Consider the following 17,307-nt stretch of genomic DNA (forward strand, 5'->3'; position numbering starts at 1 on the left):
AAAAGGCATATGATGACTTATGACTGCTGCTGCTGCTTTTTTTTTTTTAATAAATGTGTTTTTTCCTCAAACTTATCTAAGATCTTCAAGTTATAAAACTTCTGCTTGAGATGTATAGTCATTTTAACCTACTAGTAAATCCTTGCTGTCTGTCTTTAATTGTTCTTAATAGGAAACTGTTAAAAGATCATAAAATTTGTGATTAAAAAGACCTATTAACGTAAAATGTTATATTTTTTTCCACCAAATAATGCTGACTTATTCCCTATGGCTCATTCCACAGTGATTTAGATGATCCTTTGTAGAATAAGTTTAATGAAACACGCCATTTCCACAGGGATATTATCTATGATTTGTTTAAAAGACCCAATTTGTGAGGACATTTTTCTAAATAATCAGCTTACATTTTTCTTTGTTTAGTCTCATCTGATTAACTATAAACTTGGTTTCTTTACTGTCTTATAACATGTGTTCTTGGCAGCTGCTGAGTTAGGCATGCAAGGTTTTCATGCATTGGTCTTTCCTTGCTTTTTATGGACAATGCAATGTGTGTGTCATTTCTTGTTTCTTTTACATTTGCTATTCTTTATGTCATAGACTTTTTAAAATAGCAAATTAAAAAATAGTATAACAAGGTTGTTTTTCTTTTTTTTCTAAGTATTCTATCTATTACTAAGGTGGTACATTAAAAATAAACAGAATTGGTGCCTCCCCCCACTCACTGTGCGCATGCACAACCATAGGCAAGAGGCCTGTGTTAGTGTTATATCACAGATAACAACCCAAGGAAAAGGGACTTACCTAAGATTGAGGTTTATCAAGTTTTGAGAAGTATAGTGTATGTAATCCTGATTTTTTTTTTTAAGTTCATTTGTTCAAGGTGAGCAGAGATTGGAAATCTTTGATTCTTTTTTCCTTTCCTTCATAACCACTAAACATCAGCTAAGGTCAAAGATCGTGTCCATAGTCAAAGTGAGAGGAGGGAGGAAATGGGTAAAGAAATGAGCAAGAAGGATGAGGGCCGGTGGAGTCTGCGGCATTCACTTTAAGGAAGTTGGTTGATCTTTCCCAGCCAGTGACTCCCAACAGACATCTTACTGACCAGATCCACATCACAAGCCACGGGAAGCTGGGAAACACTGTGGGAGGAGTTGTTATTTTCATTGGTTTTTCTTATTTGCTCTTTTTTTGACAACTTGCCACATACCCCAACAAAATTGGTGTTTCATTAATAAGGACAAGGGGGAGACTGGATCACATGTATGCACTGTCAGTTGATGCCACACCTTCAGTGGCAGACAGCTGGCAGAGAATCCAGGTGGAGCAGCTTTCCATGCACTCTGTGCCTACTTCCTGGGGATACCTGGGCCAAGTCAGAAAAAGGTTAGTATAATCTATAAACCGCCCAAGCAAGGGTTCATGCTCATTGTTAGGAATAGGTCCTCAATAAATATCTTAATTCAATTCCAAGTTGCTGGAGGATGTATTTGGGTGATGGGTTTGGGATAAGGGTTGGTGTATTCTCTCCATGCCCTCAGAGAACAGGTTACAGCTTGACCTACCATGCAGTAATTACCAGCCATGTACATACAGGCCTCTTTTCTCCTCTGTCTGTGATCGTGCTCTGTCTTCCTTGGTGTTGTTCTTTTGGGCTGCTGTTGGCCTTCCTATGTATTTGTGTGAACAAGGTCATTGCATTTTTTTTGTTGTTGTAGTGAAAAGGCCAAGCACCTCCTCTCACTTTTCTTTACCATTTCTGTGTAGATTTGTTTTTAACTTTAGACCCCTGAGCCACCTCCACAAAGGCCACTTTTCATTCTTTGTATTGTTTCTCTGAAGACTTTCTATGTATCTTGAAATAAGTGTCTGGTCACACTCTCTGGCCATTTCCCACTGTGTTCGCACTAAGTGCTGCTCACTGTGAGCTTTGCCAAGGGTTGCTAAATTCCTGTAAAACATTAATCGCATACTGCAGCATTTAAGTAGGTGACTCAATGCAGTGTTTATAACTGGATAAATATAAAATGGTGTTGAAGTTCTTCTTTAAAAAGAAAAAAAAAATGATGTTAACCCAGTACACTGTGTCTTAACTACAGTGCAATAGGAATGTGTGTACCTAGGAAGGCCTAATCCATTTAAATTATACCACTTGAAACCCAGCTGTGCTGGAGCTGGGTCAAAGTGTGCAGTATATAAAGAAAAAGAATGTTAAATAAATCGGAGGAATAAACTAGGTACTTGGAGGAACAAGTAGGGGACTTGAGAGAGCAGATTATTTTCAAGCACTTTAAAAACATCAATTCATCAACACCCATGGCTATGCTAATTGTAAATCTTTCATTAAAATCTGGTCTCCTGAGGCTAGCTTGAGGCAACATCTTACAAGCTTACCTGTGATTACCATTTCTTCTTTAAAGTAATAAGAGCACTTCCATAAGCATATTCTACAATTTGTATTTAAATTAGTGCCTTATTACATTATTTAATTACTGAATCAGCTTTGGTTTGCTTGATAACATAGTGTTTTATTCAAATGTGTAAGTTAGTCCCCTGATCTTAGTTTTGACTTTCAGGTAAGTAGCTAGTTTATAATTGCTTTTAGAATTCGTTTTTCTGTTGCATCAATAAAATGTCTCATAAATTCTGATGTTATCTATAATGTATAGTAGAGGCACATTTTTATTAGACACAGGCAATTTAAATGGATCAAAGGTGTATAATGTATGACTTTATTTTACCTTGTACAGTGCTAGAGATTGAACCCAGTGCCCTGAGCATGGTAGGCAAGTGCTCTATCACTGTACTACCTCCCAGTCTGAATATATGAATTTGAAGTCATTTGAACCAATCATTTGTGGAAAAAGAATTGAGCTGGTCAGAAGTTGTCAAATAAGTTTTGAAATGTTATGAGTTCAGATCCTTTTGTATTTCTTTTGCTTTGTTTTCAATTTTATACATTTTTATATGAGGGATGAGTATAATTTTATTGCCTTTTTTCTTCTGAAAGCCTTTATATACTTGCAAGAATTAGTTGAGCTGTTAAGATAAATTTAAAATAAAGGAAAATCAAGAATGTATTTAAAGGAGCCAATTTCTTTTTATATTTTTTTCCTTCTCCCTACTCTCTTCCCTTCCCCTGGTTCCTCTCCTTTACTGATCTCCCTTTGATTTTTATGACACCCTACCACTACCACCTTTCTTTTCCTTTTTCCTCTCTAACATATACATATGAGAGAAAATATAACCTTTGTCCTTCTGAGTACTTTTACTTTGCTTAACATAATGTTATCAAGATCCATCTATTCCTCTGCAAATGACATAATTTCATTCTTTATGGCTGTATAAAAGTACATTGTATGTGTATCCACATTTTCCTAATCTATTCATCCACTAGCAGACATTAAGGCTAGTTCCACAGTTTGGCTATTGTGACTTGTGCTGCTATAAACATGGGTGTAAAGGAGCCAATTTCAATGGCTTTCTTAAGTTTATCTATGGTATAAATAAGTTTATAAATATTAATAGAAAAATACATATCGGAAAAGGTAAAAGATTTCAAGAAAATTCAGTAAGAAGCTAAACTATATAACATGGAACATTTGTACATGCAGTAAGTGCTGATAAATATTTGTGAAATGAATGAATCTGTGAATCACTATATCCATTTGAAAGTAGTTTGGAACTAGAGAGACCTGGATTTAAATTGTGACTGTCCCTTATGTTTTGAGAAACTACATAGTTTCTCAATTGTGACTGTCCCTTATGTTTTGAGAATCTACATAGATTCAGCCTTTTTGAGCCCCAACTTCTCATATGTAGAATTTGGGTAATAACAATGTCTTATCACATTATGAGAATTAAATATGATAAAGAGTCTGGCAGAGAATAGACACTAAGTAAATATTATTATTATAAACCACATGAAAATGGCCATATTTGTTAGGTTAAAATTTTTGAAAGTTAATATGATTCAACCCAGCATTAATCATCATATGACATAAACTGATTCTTTTACAAAAAAATAAAATCCCTCAAAGATAACTTAATCCAACCAGAGATTTGAGGAAAATTTCCTAAGTGAGATATGACTTGACTTAAGACTTAAAAGATGAGGTAGTATTGGCCAGTTGAAAAGAGGTGGAAGGACTTTTCCAATAGTAGAGCTGCTCCCCCACCTAGCTTGCTACCTCAGGGTGAGCTAGCATAAGAGACTGTTCAGGTGGTGTTGGTTGGCTAGATTTGGTTCATTGGCTGTTATAAACTCTTTACCATGCTATATTGAGAGGCACAGTCTACTGACCCAGCACTATACATCTTTTTCAATAAAATAATGTTTGCACATAGCACTCTAATTTATGTAAGTTTAATTAAAGATTTTAGACATATACTATTATAAATCTACATGTTAAAATTAGAAAAGAACAATTTCTTTATTTTGTAATTAACACAAGTAGAAATAAAAGTTCTGATACTTTTCTCCTCAATAACAATTAAAGGTAAGAATTAACTCTCCATATGTCCATAACCCACTTTTGAGAATTTTTCATATTGACCTCTGAAAAATTCACTGAGCATGGAAAAAAGTTTTCCTAATGCTTCTTAACAATGTTTCTTGAGAGATTAAAGCTTATATTTTCAGTACCTGCAGAAGCCCCAGCTTAGAAAATGAATGTAATCATTGCTTAAAGCTGATTGTATCCGTAGGATTACTAAGAACAGAAACAAAACCCTTTAGAGAGGATATACCTTGAACTTGCAGTAGATTCTTGAGTTCATGTACCAAAACTACAAAACACAGAAGAAAATCAGCATCTTTGAATAAGAGTCAAGATATACACATATACCAGCAAGATTAGATCCCAAGAACTTGAAGTAAAACAATAATTTGATGGATATCAAATATGTTTAATGTAATAGAAGACCTAAGAAAAGACCAAGAAGCTAAGAAAAACAGAGCAGATGGATTTGAAAATGAACCAATATAATTATTAAAATTAACTCAGTGGATTGATCAAGAACATTTTAGGGATACTCCCCCCACCCCACCCCCCAAAAAAAGGATTGAATGCAAGACTGTTATATCTGAGGAACTCAGGTCATGTCATGTATACCTAGTTACCCCACCCACCATCCATCCATGTAAGATCATTTGAAGGCCTCCAAATCGACTGAGCAGAAAAAAGCAAATTCCTTCCCCTGACCTAGAAACCCCATCCAACATCTCTAGCTCCAATTCTCCCATTTTATTCCTCAACTTCATTATTTTCTTGTAGCTTCCTTTCAGTTTTTCTAATGTCATGTTTCTACCTTCACAGACCTTTGAACAAGCTATGCTTTGTGTTTGAAATATTCCATTCCCTTTTCCCTCTTGGAGGCATTCAACTCTCAGCTCAAAGGTCACTTCCTGGGGAAGCTTTCCTTTACTCCACTGGTTAATAAGGGTGCTTTGTAACTAATGATCAAGGAACTTGATCAAGGAACTTTCATTCAATACTAAGTTTGCAATTTCACATTCAGTTATTATGATTATTTGGACACCATCCACCTTACCCCCTGTCAGATAGCGGGTAAGCCTTGGGAGAGCAAGACCACTTTTGTTTGGCTAAATATTATATCCTCAACATCATGCTTGTACCTTATAGAGGATAACATTTTTAGATGAAAAGATAATTCAGAAATACACAGCATAAGCTTTGATCTTAAAATAGCTCAAAAAAGATAGTGGATTTTCCAGTTTCTACTATTCTGTAGTTAGTTTTTCTTTTTAGCCACATTATCAAAAATGAAAGGCAGCAGAATACAACAGACACTAGTATGGCAATATGTAAATCAGTGGAAGTGTAACTGATGTGACTCTGCAATCTGTATACGGGGTAAAAATGGGAGTTCATAACCCACTTGAATCAAAGTGTGAAATATGATATATCAAGAACTATGTAATGTTTTGAACAACCAATAAAAAAATTAAATAAAAAAAATAAAAATATAAAAATTAAAAAAAATGATATTACATTTTTTTCAAATCTTCTTAAGCCATATCACATTATTTCTTTGCACAGATTCATTACTCCTTAAATTGGCCCTTCTTAGCATTCAGTTTTTAGTGCAGGTCCACAGATTTATTGCACCATCATCCGTAAAGCCCTGTGAAACCCTAGCAGATATCTGTTTAAATTCCATGACTGGTACAGTTTTTACCAAGACAGGGTAGACATATCTTGGGAATAGTGTCACATGCAAAAAAAAAAGGGGGGGGTGCAGGGTGCAGTGGCAGTGGGCTCTTTAGAAGTACCACCTGATTTGTATTTTTCAGATGGTCATTATCCATCTTATATCTGTTTACTGAATGACTTTTTTTAAAGTCTTCTTTGCTAACCTTACTATAGTTCATTTTGTGAAATGGTGAGCAAATGCTAGGACGTATGTCCATTTTTAAAGACTGAGACTGCAAAGCCTCTGTCAACTAGTAGGTTTGAGTCCCAGAGGACAGTGACACTGGAGCCCACTTACTGCAGTGAGGAGGTATTGATTTTTCTCCCTCCTTGTTCTTAGCAGCACCTCTGAAGTAGGTATGGTTTGAAGCATCTTTCATGGTGAAGAAAGGAAAAACTGTCTTGGTGAACTTTGTCACCCCCCAAATCAGACATTTCAAACCAAACTAGATGGAATGGGAAAGGGGTTTTAAAGGGCTCTCATAAACCTTCTGACTTGGTTCAGTACCCTGGCTTTTGTGACAGGGAGGTTCCCTACCGTTTATAGCAACATTGATAGACAATGGGGAAAGGGGTGTGTGTGTGTGTGTGTTTCACATTTTGAAAAGAGAATAAAAGGATCAAACTGGTGAAAACAACACAGCTTTGTGCAGTGATCGTGTAAGGTTAGCAAAGTGGTCTTGTCCAAGTTTTCAACAAGATGTTCCGTTCCTGTTATAATTGGCTGCTGGGTAGGTTTGGACCTAACTAGAATGCCAGCGTTCGATTTCACCGTGTCCTCGGTGGAGATTGTGTCACCGTTTATGCTCGCCTTAGTGACAATTTTCTAAAATGGAAGCTCGTGGGAAATCATTACAGTGTTTATATGTCTCCCTCGTTGGATGGCGTTATCCTGTGATATTTTACCAGTGTTTTCTGCTGTATGATGGCATCTTGTGAAGGTTAAGGCAGAACAAGTCCCTCTGTAATTTTGTGACTACATTTTATGCACTGAAGAAGAAAAGATAACTGACAATTAAGTATTTGGGATGTCACAGAAAGAACATGTGCAACTAATCAATGGTATCCTTTGGGAACATGATTTTATAAAGCTGATAAGGTAGAAAAATCAGGATTTTGTGATTTGTGTTACATGATGATAATTGTACCTTTTCAATAAAAAAGACATTTCTCTTGGAGTAAACACTGAGCTTGCAGGGGCTTTGGAAGCAATGATGTTGTTTTTCTGCCCCATGCAGGCAACTTTTTTGTTAATCCTTTTGTAGATTATGAGGTTTTTTCTTATTATTTACTTTTTCAAGTGATATTTCTGAAGGATCATCTGGTCTGTTTTAAGGGAAATGGCTTATTTGTACGAAAGTGAATAACCCTGTATAAAGAATATATATATATATATACATATATATATACATATATATGTATATATATATGTGTGTGTGTATATATATATATATATATGTATGTATATATATTGTTTTGCTTCTTAGAAACTATACTCAATTACCCAGTTTTAGTATTTATCAGTTGGATATAGTACTATCAAAGTCTGTCACATAACATATCATATATTTATTACAGTTCTTTGATTTAACCTCATTTTTTATGCCTTCTTAATTATCTGATTTTTAGTCTAAATATATTCCTATAAATTGCTTGGAAATTTCTTTCTGTTAATCCCATAGCATCTCCCATATGCATGTGTATTAAGGGCCCATATTATTTAGATGTTCTTTGAAACCTCCTCTCCCCATTCATGTATCACTTTTGTTAGTTGTATTGCACAGGCTTAGAGGTAGACTTCTTCCCTGTTGGTTGGGACATACTTTGTTCTTGCTCCAACAGCTTTGAACATGCTAAAGAACCAGGGGCCACCTCCTTAACAGAATGGTTAGCCAACTTAAAGATCATTTTCCTCTTGGCCCTCCATGCCTCATTCCACTAGTCCAGTAGTACCCACTATTGGGTGACCTCACTGAGTCTGAGTTTCTTCCTAAATACACTCTTATTTCTCCCTGTTTGGGGACTTGATCATATTGCACTAAAGTGGAGGAGAAGATGATTCAGCTCATTTGACACCTTGTGGAAGCAGCACTTCTTGGTGATCTACCACTTGAGACCCACAGCCCTTGCCCACGTATAGTCACTCTGTCCTGCCTCTGAGTAATTAATTCTGCCTCTTGTAGTATTTTACTTAGTGCTTACAGTACGATTTATTTCCAGCTTTTTCTCCAACTTCTCATGTTCATTTTTATTTCTGATGTCTTACTGTGTGATTTCGCAGCACAGTCATTAGGTAATGGGTTAGACAGCCCTGAACCCAGGACCCTTCACTGCCCCACAAAACAAAATGCCCCTCTCCTGACAGGTGTGGTAGACTAGTGCACCCTGGCCCAGCAGCAAGAGAGTTTAGCATCATTTTCCATAATATTTTTTCAAGTTTGGGAACTCTTCCTACTGATGATTCTTTCATTTCTTAGTTGTATGTAGAAGACTCAAAAGCCACAAATATAAACTACTTTCTAGAACTGGTGAAGTAGTAGATTTTGATCTATCAGAAAGAATCCTTTGCCATGATAGTCTCACTACGAGACAAATATTTTCAAATGCATCCCAGGGTTGGAAACCTTAATGAGTTCTAATAACCAGGCAGCCGCACTCCAGCAGGGTTCTAATTGACAGAGTAGAAAACGGCAGCAGGAAGGCCAGTGTGTCTTTGGGGAGCTGGCATACAGCACAGGACCGGCGGGGTGTCAGGCGCCCAGCCAAATAAGTACACCCAGCAATGTGGTGCCACAGTTGAGCTAGAAGCAGGTGTCCGTCGATGGGCTCCCAGTGGTCCGAGAGCCTCCTCCTCTGAAAGCACCATTATAAATGTCTGTGTATTTTTTAAAAAATTATAGTAGATGGATACAATACCTTTATTTTATTTTTATGTGGCGCTGAGGATCGAACCCAGTGCCTCACATGTGCTAGGCAAACACTCCACCAGTTGAGCTATAGCCACAGCCCTGTCTGTGTGTGTGTGTGTTTTTTTTTTTTTTTATCAAGCAAACTGCTCAACTTTTATCCAGTTTTCAAAAATATCCATGAATCATAGAAGGCTAAGAATCCCTTTTTACTAGATGGACAATAACCTGAACTTCCAAAATGGATAAAATATGTGGTTGGGCATTGATTCAACAAAACTGCTCAAAGGAAAGAGAATTAACACCTCTTGAATGCTAATTGTATACCAGAGACTCTTGGAGACCTTTCCCTTTAAGGTAACAGAGGAAGAATTTGAACCCAAGTCTTGCTCTAAAGCCCACATGCTTCATATACTGCACTACCTCTGTAAAGAATGAAAATGACTAACCATTGAAGATTAGTCAAAAATAAAGATAAGCAATCTTAAACAATGGGGAAATGTGATTTGTTGTCCAAAAATGTGACTTCAAAAAAAAAATTAAGAGCTTATTCGTGGAATAGAGATAGGTGATGCAAACCAGATGAAGGTCTCAAGTTCATGGGATGATCCAGGGTGCAGCCTTGAGAAGGGGCAACTCCTCCCCAGCAAAAGTGTCTCAAGAAATGAAGACAATGTCAATGGAACAGTTTTGAGGCCCCACTTCACTGTTCAATCTCTCCTGAGTGAGATCATGTGTTTATGAACAGAAAGATTTGGTTGAACTAATTTAATTCCTCTTTTGCACTAATTAATGACAGTTGTTTCACTTGTACATTTTATATTAAATTAGGTAAATTCTGCTATATTACCCTTCATCTCTGTTTGGACTTAAGTATTAATTCTTTTCATACAAGCTCTCTTAACAGAGTTAAGAACATATTCCTGCCCACATAACTGATTGCTTAACTAGCCCCCTCCCCCTTCCAGGACTTCCTTCTTTTTGACTGTAAATCCTAAAGAACATTTTGGTCATTGTTTTCTGGGAAATATTAATTGGCAATATTCAGGGAACAAAAATAAATACAAGTTTCTGGAGTTTTTTTTTTTATCCTTTTTTGCCAGTCTATGTTACCTAAAACAATGTGATCATCTATTTGGAGAACTCTGGGGAGGCTGAGCAGGATTAATTCCTGTCCCTGTGTTGCAGTGTAAACAGCTTTTTGCCTGTCTTTTGTCATTAATGATCATGCTGTAGATGTAGCCAGTGCATTGTAAGCCAATCTGTCAAGGCAAATAAACAATTCACCTTGTTAAAATTCCCTAAATCTTGCATTAATAAAACCAAAGTAACCCCCTGAACACTCAAGAGATGTCTTCCTCCATACTGTGGTGATGGATGACATGTCTAAAGATCCTGGAAATTAAGTAGTTCAGGTCATTAAAAGTGTCCCACACTTGTTATTGATTTAATTTATTTTAAAAAGGTGGGGGTGGAGATAAGAATGTGATACCCCCGTTTTTTTTTAATCTGAAAGCTACCACTTGTATAGATAATTAAAGCTATTGCCCCAGTGAACAGCTCTGTATTTGTTACAACATTAAGCTTTATTATTTAAATAGGTATTATATGTCCTCTGAAACAGACAGATCACTAACAACTTGATAACCATTGCAACTTGTATCCTGGCAAAAAATTCCTTGGAGTTTCATATGTGCGATAATTCCCCGAGCTTCTGAGTACCAGGCACTGAAATAATGACCTCTGGGCATCCCCAAAACCCCCTTGGGTAGGTAAAAATTTAGATGAAGGTCAAATGATTTGGAGGAAATTAATTGCAAGAGCAATGGGATCATGCTTCTGGACAGAGGTTTATTTTTTTTTATTTCTGAACTTTCCATTTTTGTATTTTTATAATTAGGGAAAGAATATTATAAATAAATATGCGATATATACACAGATATTTACATATATATATATATATATATATATATATATATAGCTACATGGGAAAACATTTAAGTATTTTGATTCTATTATTAAACTCAAGTTTTAAATTGTGTGTGTGTGTGTGTGCACGCACACACATGTATACTTGTTCATCACTAGGTTTCTCCACCAGCCCACACTCCTTTGAAACCATAGAAGTCACTTGTGTCCCAGTCTCTTATGCAAGAGATGCCCAGTAAATTTTTCATAAATAAAGTAGAATTTCCACTTTTCTTATCTTTTATTCTTTAAGCTTCCATGGCTACTGCAGACTGTGTGAGAAATAGTGACGGCGCCTACCCTTTGACAGTGCTGGCTCTCCAAATGAGCCAGCCCTCTCTGGAACTGAACAGCAAGAGGGTTGGGCACTAGTAGCTCAGTCTAGCAGGACTGGCAACTGATATAGTCCCTCACTTCATCTATGTGTCCTGAACTGGGCAACAATTACTAAGCCTTATGAGAAATGGGACAACTTAATATGTAAATTATGAATAAAAATCAAGATATTATGAAGAATTGTATATATGTAAGATACACAGAATTTGACCTGACTTTTTTCTTTTGCTGTGTTTCTTATTCATTATCTTACCTGGTTGTTCCTGATTAGCTTTGTGGATGATATTTCAACATCAATTTTCACTGGTCTTTAAACAACATGTGCTTATTGGGAAAAATTTCCCCATGATAAGTTATAAAAAAGGACTCTTACCAATAGTTATTTTAATTTCAGAAGTTATTTTATTTTCTGTTTCCTTCCATAATTTTTTAGGGGAAAATGGAGGGGAGATCACAATTTTGAATTCAGTTCACACACTCTTGAAAGATTTTTTTTAAAAAAACATAAATATGAAAATGCACTGTATAATTGTCCATCAGAGTTCTCCTTTAAATTGCATAATTCAAACCTCTGAATACTGACATGCTTATGCCATTATGCCAGCTATTTAACAGAGCTCTTTAAATGATAGAACTCTATAGATTTTTTTCTCAATGTATACAGTGATTTACACTTAGTGGGTAAAGTTGTTACTGACCCTTTAAGTGGAGCTCTCCACATAGCAATAAATGTCAGTTGATCCTAGTGCAGAACAGGTGATAGCTGAGGGTTTTGACTAAATCTTCCAGTTAGAAAAACTATTTACGTATTCCTATATAGTAATGGTCTCTTGTGGGGAGATTACACACACACACACACACACACACACACACACACACATCAGACCACTCATCACTCAATAGGGAATATTTAATGACATATCTTGGTGAGATTATTGATGTGCTTAGGGTTTGAAATATTCACTCCAGATTAGAATCTCCTTGAAGCCAGGGACTATATGTAGCAGCTTTCCCACTGCCTTGTCCCTTGATCGACATCTGAAGCGTAGGAGGGGCTCTGTGAATGCCAGCTGAATGAATAAATTACAGCATTTGTCAGCGCTGCATAGCACATGTGTCAGCCTGAATTCTTGGTGGGCAAAATGGGGACCACTTTTCCTATTGATTGTGAGAATGTTGCTGGTAAGGACTTTGATGGACGGTTATGACTTTTTGATATAGTTCCTTTGATTGATTGCCTAGCAAACTTCACTTCAGTTTCTAATTCTGTTTTCTGCTTCCACAGGCTGTCATTTTAGAAAATGAAGAACTTCCCAAACTCTTTCTTGATTTCCTAAATGTGAGACACTTGCCCTCTCTACCAAAGGCAGAAAGTTGTGGGTAAGAACTGTTGTGTACATACCAGATGTATATTTTAAGTTACTCTTCAGTAATTCATTGGCCTAACAAATATCCCAGAATGGTGCCCAAGGAGAAGACTGGCTTTACCCAATCTTTTGGTTGGGACAGCACTTGCTCGCCCCCTGCTTGTAGTCAGAGGAATTCCCTCCAAGTCCCCATCTTGCTGCCAAATGGCCAAGGCTTACAAACTCATGTTTAGATGTAAGGAATTGACCTTTTAAATTATGCTGTTGCATAGAGGGATGGTACATGATGTGGAATTGTGAATCTAGATGGTCCATTTAGGGACAGTTTATTAACTTTTAGATGCTTGAACCAAGCCCATATCCACCTGGTGTGCATCTTCATATCATTTTAAAGCTCTAAAGACATTAGTGTGATCCGTAATTTTACAGTTGTGCAAACACAAATGCAGGAATTAAGTGCCTTTCCCAAGATCTTGCTCTGTACTGGTAGAGCCCAGGCCTTCCAGCGCGAGCCCTTTTTCTCTACTGTTCTTTCTTCACTGCTCCCTCTCCCTTGGGAACTTCTAATGGCTGGTTTGCAGACCCTAGTCCGTGTCCCTGAAGGATTGAGAGGCTTGATATCACCATCAGTTTAGAAAGGCTGCAGAATTAATTCTGAAACAAGCCACTTGCCCTGCTGTGGACACATGAATGGGGCCAAGCTAACCTCAGAAGGCCGTCAGAACAAATACATTTACAGAGAAATGAGTCAGCAGGGAAAGGGTTTTGCCCATTTTTCACTGCCTCCAGGCCCACCTGAAAGGAGCCACACCAATTGCATGATGATCAAGCTCCCACACCCCACGTGTTGTTAAGCCCCAGCCGTCTGCTGGTGGGAGCTGCACACACCTGTCATAGCTCCTCACCAGAACTGCTTCCTCAGGGCCACTTGCCACTTGCCCCAGCACCAGAATTGTATACCACACGTATCAAATAACCTGTCATTGGTGTGTTCAGTTCCAACCTGTGTGCCTGTGTTTACTGGAGGTTAAGTTCATATATGTGTGACATTAGCAATGACAGTCAATGAAATCTCATCATTACATAAGCCCCAAAGTAGTAATAAAATCTTGGGATTTCATAAGTGATCTTCAGGAAAATAGAAATACAAGAATCCTCTGATCTTAGGATTCTTTTTTTTAATACTTATATTTTAGTTATAGGTGGACACAATATCTTTATTTTATATTTACATGGTGCTGAGGATCGAACCCAGTGCCCCAAGCATACTAGGCAAGTGCTCTTCCACTGAGCCACACCCCAGCCCCTAATCTTAAGATTCTTTAGGATGAGTCATCAGCCATGCTGTGTCTCAGTATGAACTCCAAACTCACAACTTTTTTTACAGTCTCCCAATTTAGTGCTCTAAGAATACTGGCCATTTTTGCCTATGTTGGTATAAACACTGACCCAGCTTATTTGGTCTTTTTCTTTTTCTTTTCAAAAAAAATTTTAGATCTTTTGATGAGACAGAATCTGAAGAGTCAAGGTAAGAACTCATACTAGTCAATCAAGAGTTATTCAGGGGAAGAAAAAGACTGTGGTCTTGTTAAATGTATAATTATACATGATATAATTGTTTAAAGTTGTGTTTTTCTTGAAAGCCTTTGTTAATTTTAAGATTATAAATATTTGATAGGGAGTTACAGGAGTGACCAGTTATAATTAGAGTGAATGATTACGAGACTGACATTGTTTTGTACAAGTAATAAGAATACTGTTTTATCTATGACCATATTACAAGATTTTTAAGAAAATAATTTTCAGCAATGATGCATTGTATAGATTATGTATCTGCTTCTGATTCCACAAAGAAATGTTTAGCAGGTGAGCACGGTGCCAGTTTATTCCCTGCGTTTGCTATTATTCACCCACATCGCAAGATACATAAACCCTGAGCTATCCCCACACAGCAGTTTGATCCCCTCAAAGCTAGTTTGTAGTGTTTTCTGTTTACCGTCGTCCCCTGATGCTGACATGCCTGTTCTTGACCTTTCCAGCAAACTGTCCCACCAGCCGGTGCTGCTGTTCCTCAGGGATCCATACGTCTTGCCTGCAGCCAGCGGTAATCAAACCTGTCATCTGCTAACAGCTCTTTACTGATCTGACCCTGCACCACATAAACCACGTTTTTAATACAGGTCTAACAGAGTGACATTGGTCCAGGGCTTAATAATCTGCCAATAAACCAGTGCTCTTGGTGTAAGAGACATTTAGAATTTTAATTGGGGCCGGCCTTTTAGGAGGAAATGTAATTTTTCTTTCTTTCTTACAAGGCTATTTTGAATTAGAACAAGAAGGGGTAAGGAGGAAAGATATTTATTGTCTCTAATTTTTTGGGGGGGGAGATGGTATTATTTGGGCATCTGCTTGTTTTTATCCAGATGCAATGGGTGGTTCAAATTCAATACTGTCACCCCTTTTAAAACTGTTTTCCAAAAGAGCTGCATGCGTGCGTGTGTGTGTATATTGCAAGGGTAGCTCTATTCCCATTTAGATTGAAGCATCTTTGGTGGTTGAATATATATTTTTTAAAGTTATAATTTTGAATGAAATTAATTGATTTAAGTATAACAGTAATCAACCTTTTAGCCTGAGTCCTTTCTCTATACTACAAAATTCAAATTCCCCAGAGTCCCTCTCAAAGTGTTTTCTTACACAGGTCCCTATGAGTACCTTCTGAGACATTAACTCGTTCTTTTCTTAGCAACCTTACAAAATAGGCAGGGTAGGTAGTATCATTGGCCCAACCAGAAAACCAGAACTCAGGAAAGTCCCGACTTGCCTGGTCAGTCTCAGGGGGTTGATGGACGTATTCCTTGTTGTCTGAGTTTGCCTTCTGCACTTTTTGCATAAAGTGAATTTTCAGCCATTGTTTCTGACAGTCACAAGATAGCACACCAACTAGATAGCACTAGATAAATGATCTATTGAAAGCAGCCCTTGTTTCTGACAAGAAAACCTTATCACCAGCAAGAGAAAGGGGACTGCTGTCTGTAGCAAGGGAACCCATCCTCAGATCACCCGCTTGGCTGTCAGCCGAAGGAAAGGTGGCCGGAACATAGCCCTGCACTGTTGAGCGACCCCTCAGCACCTTGATCAGATCTGCCTTTGATGTAAAGACTAGTCTCACAATGGTTTTTTGTTGTTGTTTACAAAATATTTTTCAGTGAGGAATAACTGCTTCTCTTAAGTTCTTCATGTTTAACAAGTATGCATGTTATATTAGTAGATGTTATGTTAAATGTTATATTTAGCAAATATTCTTTTTTTATATTTTTAGTTGTAGATGGACACAATACCTTTATTTTATTTATTTATTTTTACGTGTTGTTGAGGATCCAGTGCCTCACACATGCTAGGCAAGCACCCTGCCACTGAGCTCCAGCCCCAGCTCCAGCAAATATTCTTAATGCAACCTAGTCTAGATTAAAGAGGGAGTGTTTTGTAAAATATTATTATCTTTAAAATAACCACATAAGTATTTTTGTAGGTATTGTTCATGTTCACATATTGCAAGAATCTGACCTAAATTCCTGCATAAATATAGAGAGTGGAGTGATCACTGAGGAAAATAGCCAGGATATAATGGAAGAGGGAAGCTACTTTATGACCCTTTCATTATTAAACAGCACCTACTATATGCTGTACACCTGACTAGACAACCAAGAACAGGAAGAACCTTCTGGAAGAGTAAATGGAAATAATAGGTTTAGTGGTTAGATGGAACCAGGTATCAGAGGGCCAGTCATCACATCTATTTTCTTGGATTTTGTCCAACCTAGTTTCATAAATTAGATTCCTGTTACCTTAGAAAGTGTCATACTAATGACATGTTCTTGCAAATCTTTACTTAACTTGAAGAGAAACTTTACTTTGCATCACATTCTTATATTATGATGCCTCTTAGCAAGATGTTGAGTTTATTCCAGAGCATGCTGAATATGAAAATATCTTTGGAGATAACTGACCCTCCAAAAGCCAGAGAAGTGTCTGTTTTTAAAGTTCAGATATTTGAATGTTATCTTCTCATAACATGCTAATAGCTTTCAACATCAGAAGTCAAAAAAGTGCCCTGTATAATGGATTGAAAACCATAAGCCTTTTGGTCTTCATTTTGATTTTTCTAGGAAATTCAAAACAACTCTTTCCAAGGTCCCCTGTGACCTGAGTGTGGCCAAACTCTCTGGACAATTTTCATTCTTCATCTTGCTTGGCTTTTCATCAGCTTTAGATGTTTCATATTCTTTCCATCAAACACTGTCTCCCCTCAGCTTTCTGCTTTTCTTCAGACCTCTGGCAGCTTGATGGAGGCTATACTGGGCTTCTCTTCTAACTGTGCTTTCTTTTGAATAATCTTCTCTTTGCTCATGGCTTTGTTTACCCCATGTGTGCAACTGAGGCATGGTACTGTATTTGCATCCAACACAAACTCTGGCTATGCTTTGCAAGGCCCCTGTAGTCTGCCCTAGTCTATGG

The 17,307-nt window shown here is 37.3% G+C and overlaps 1 protein-coding gene across 1 annotated transcript in view; it reads left to right on the forward strand.

Annotated features, from left to right (window-relative positions):
* SNX24 (sorting nexin 24) overlaps positions 1-17,307 on the forward strand; it is a 162,950-nt gene that overhangs the window by 141,269 nt on the left and 4,374 nt on the right. Inside the window, exons 4-6 of the mRNA XM_081307442.1 lie at positions 12,708-12,802; positions 14,285-14,317; positions 14,829-14,893. Coding sequence (XP_081163568.1) covers positions 12,708-12,802; positions 14,285-14,317; positions 14,829-14,893 — 193 coding nt within the window. The remainder of the gene's footprint in view (positions 1-12,707; positions 12,803-14,284; positions 14,318-14,828; positions 14,894-17,307) is intronic.

This window comes from Spermophilus citellus, assembly GCF_964194105.1.
Source record: "Spermophilus citellus genome assembly, chromosome: 1".
Taxonomy (NCBI): domain Eukaryota; kingdom Metazoa; phylum Chordata; class Mammalia; order Rodentia; family Sciuridae; genus Spermophilus; species Spermophilus citellus.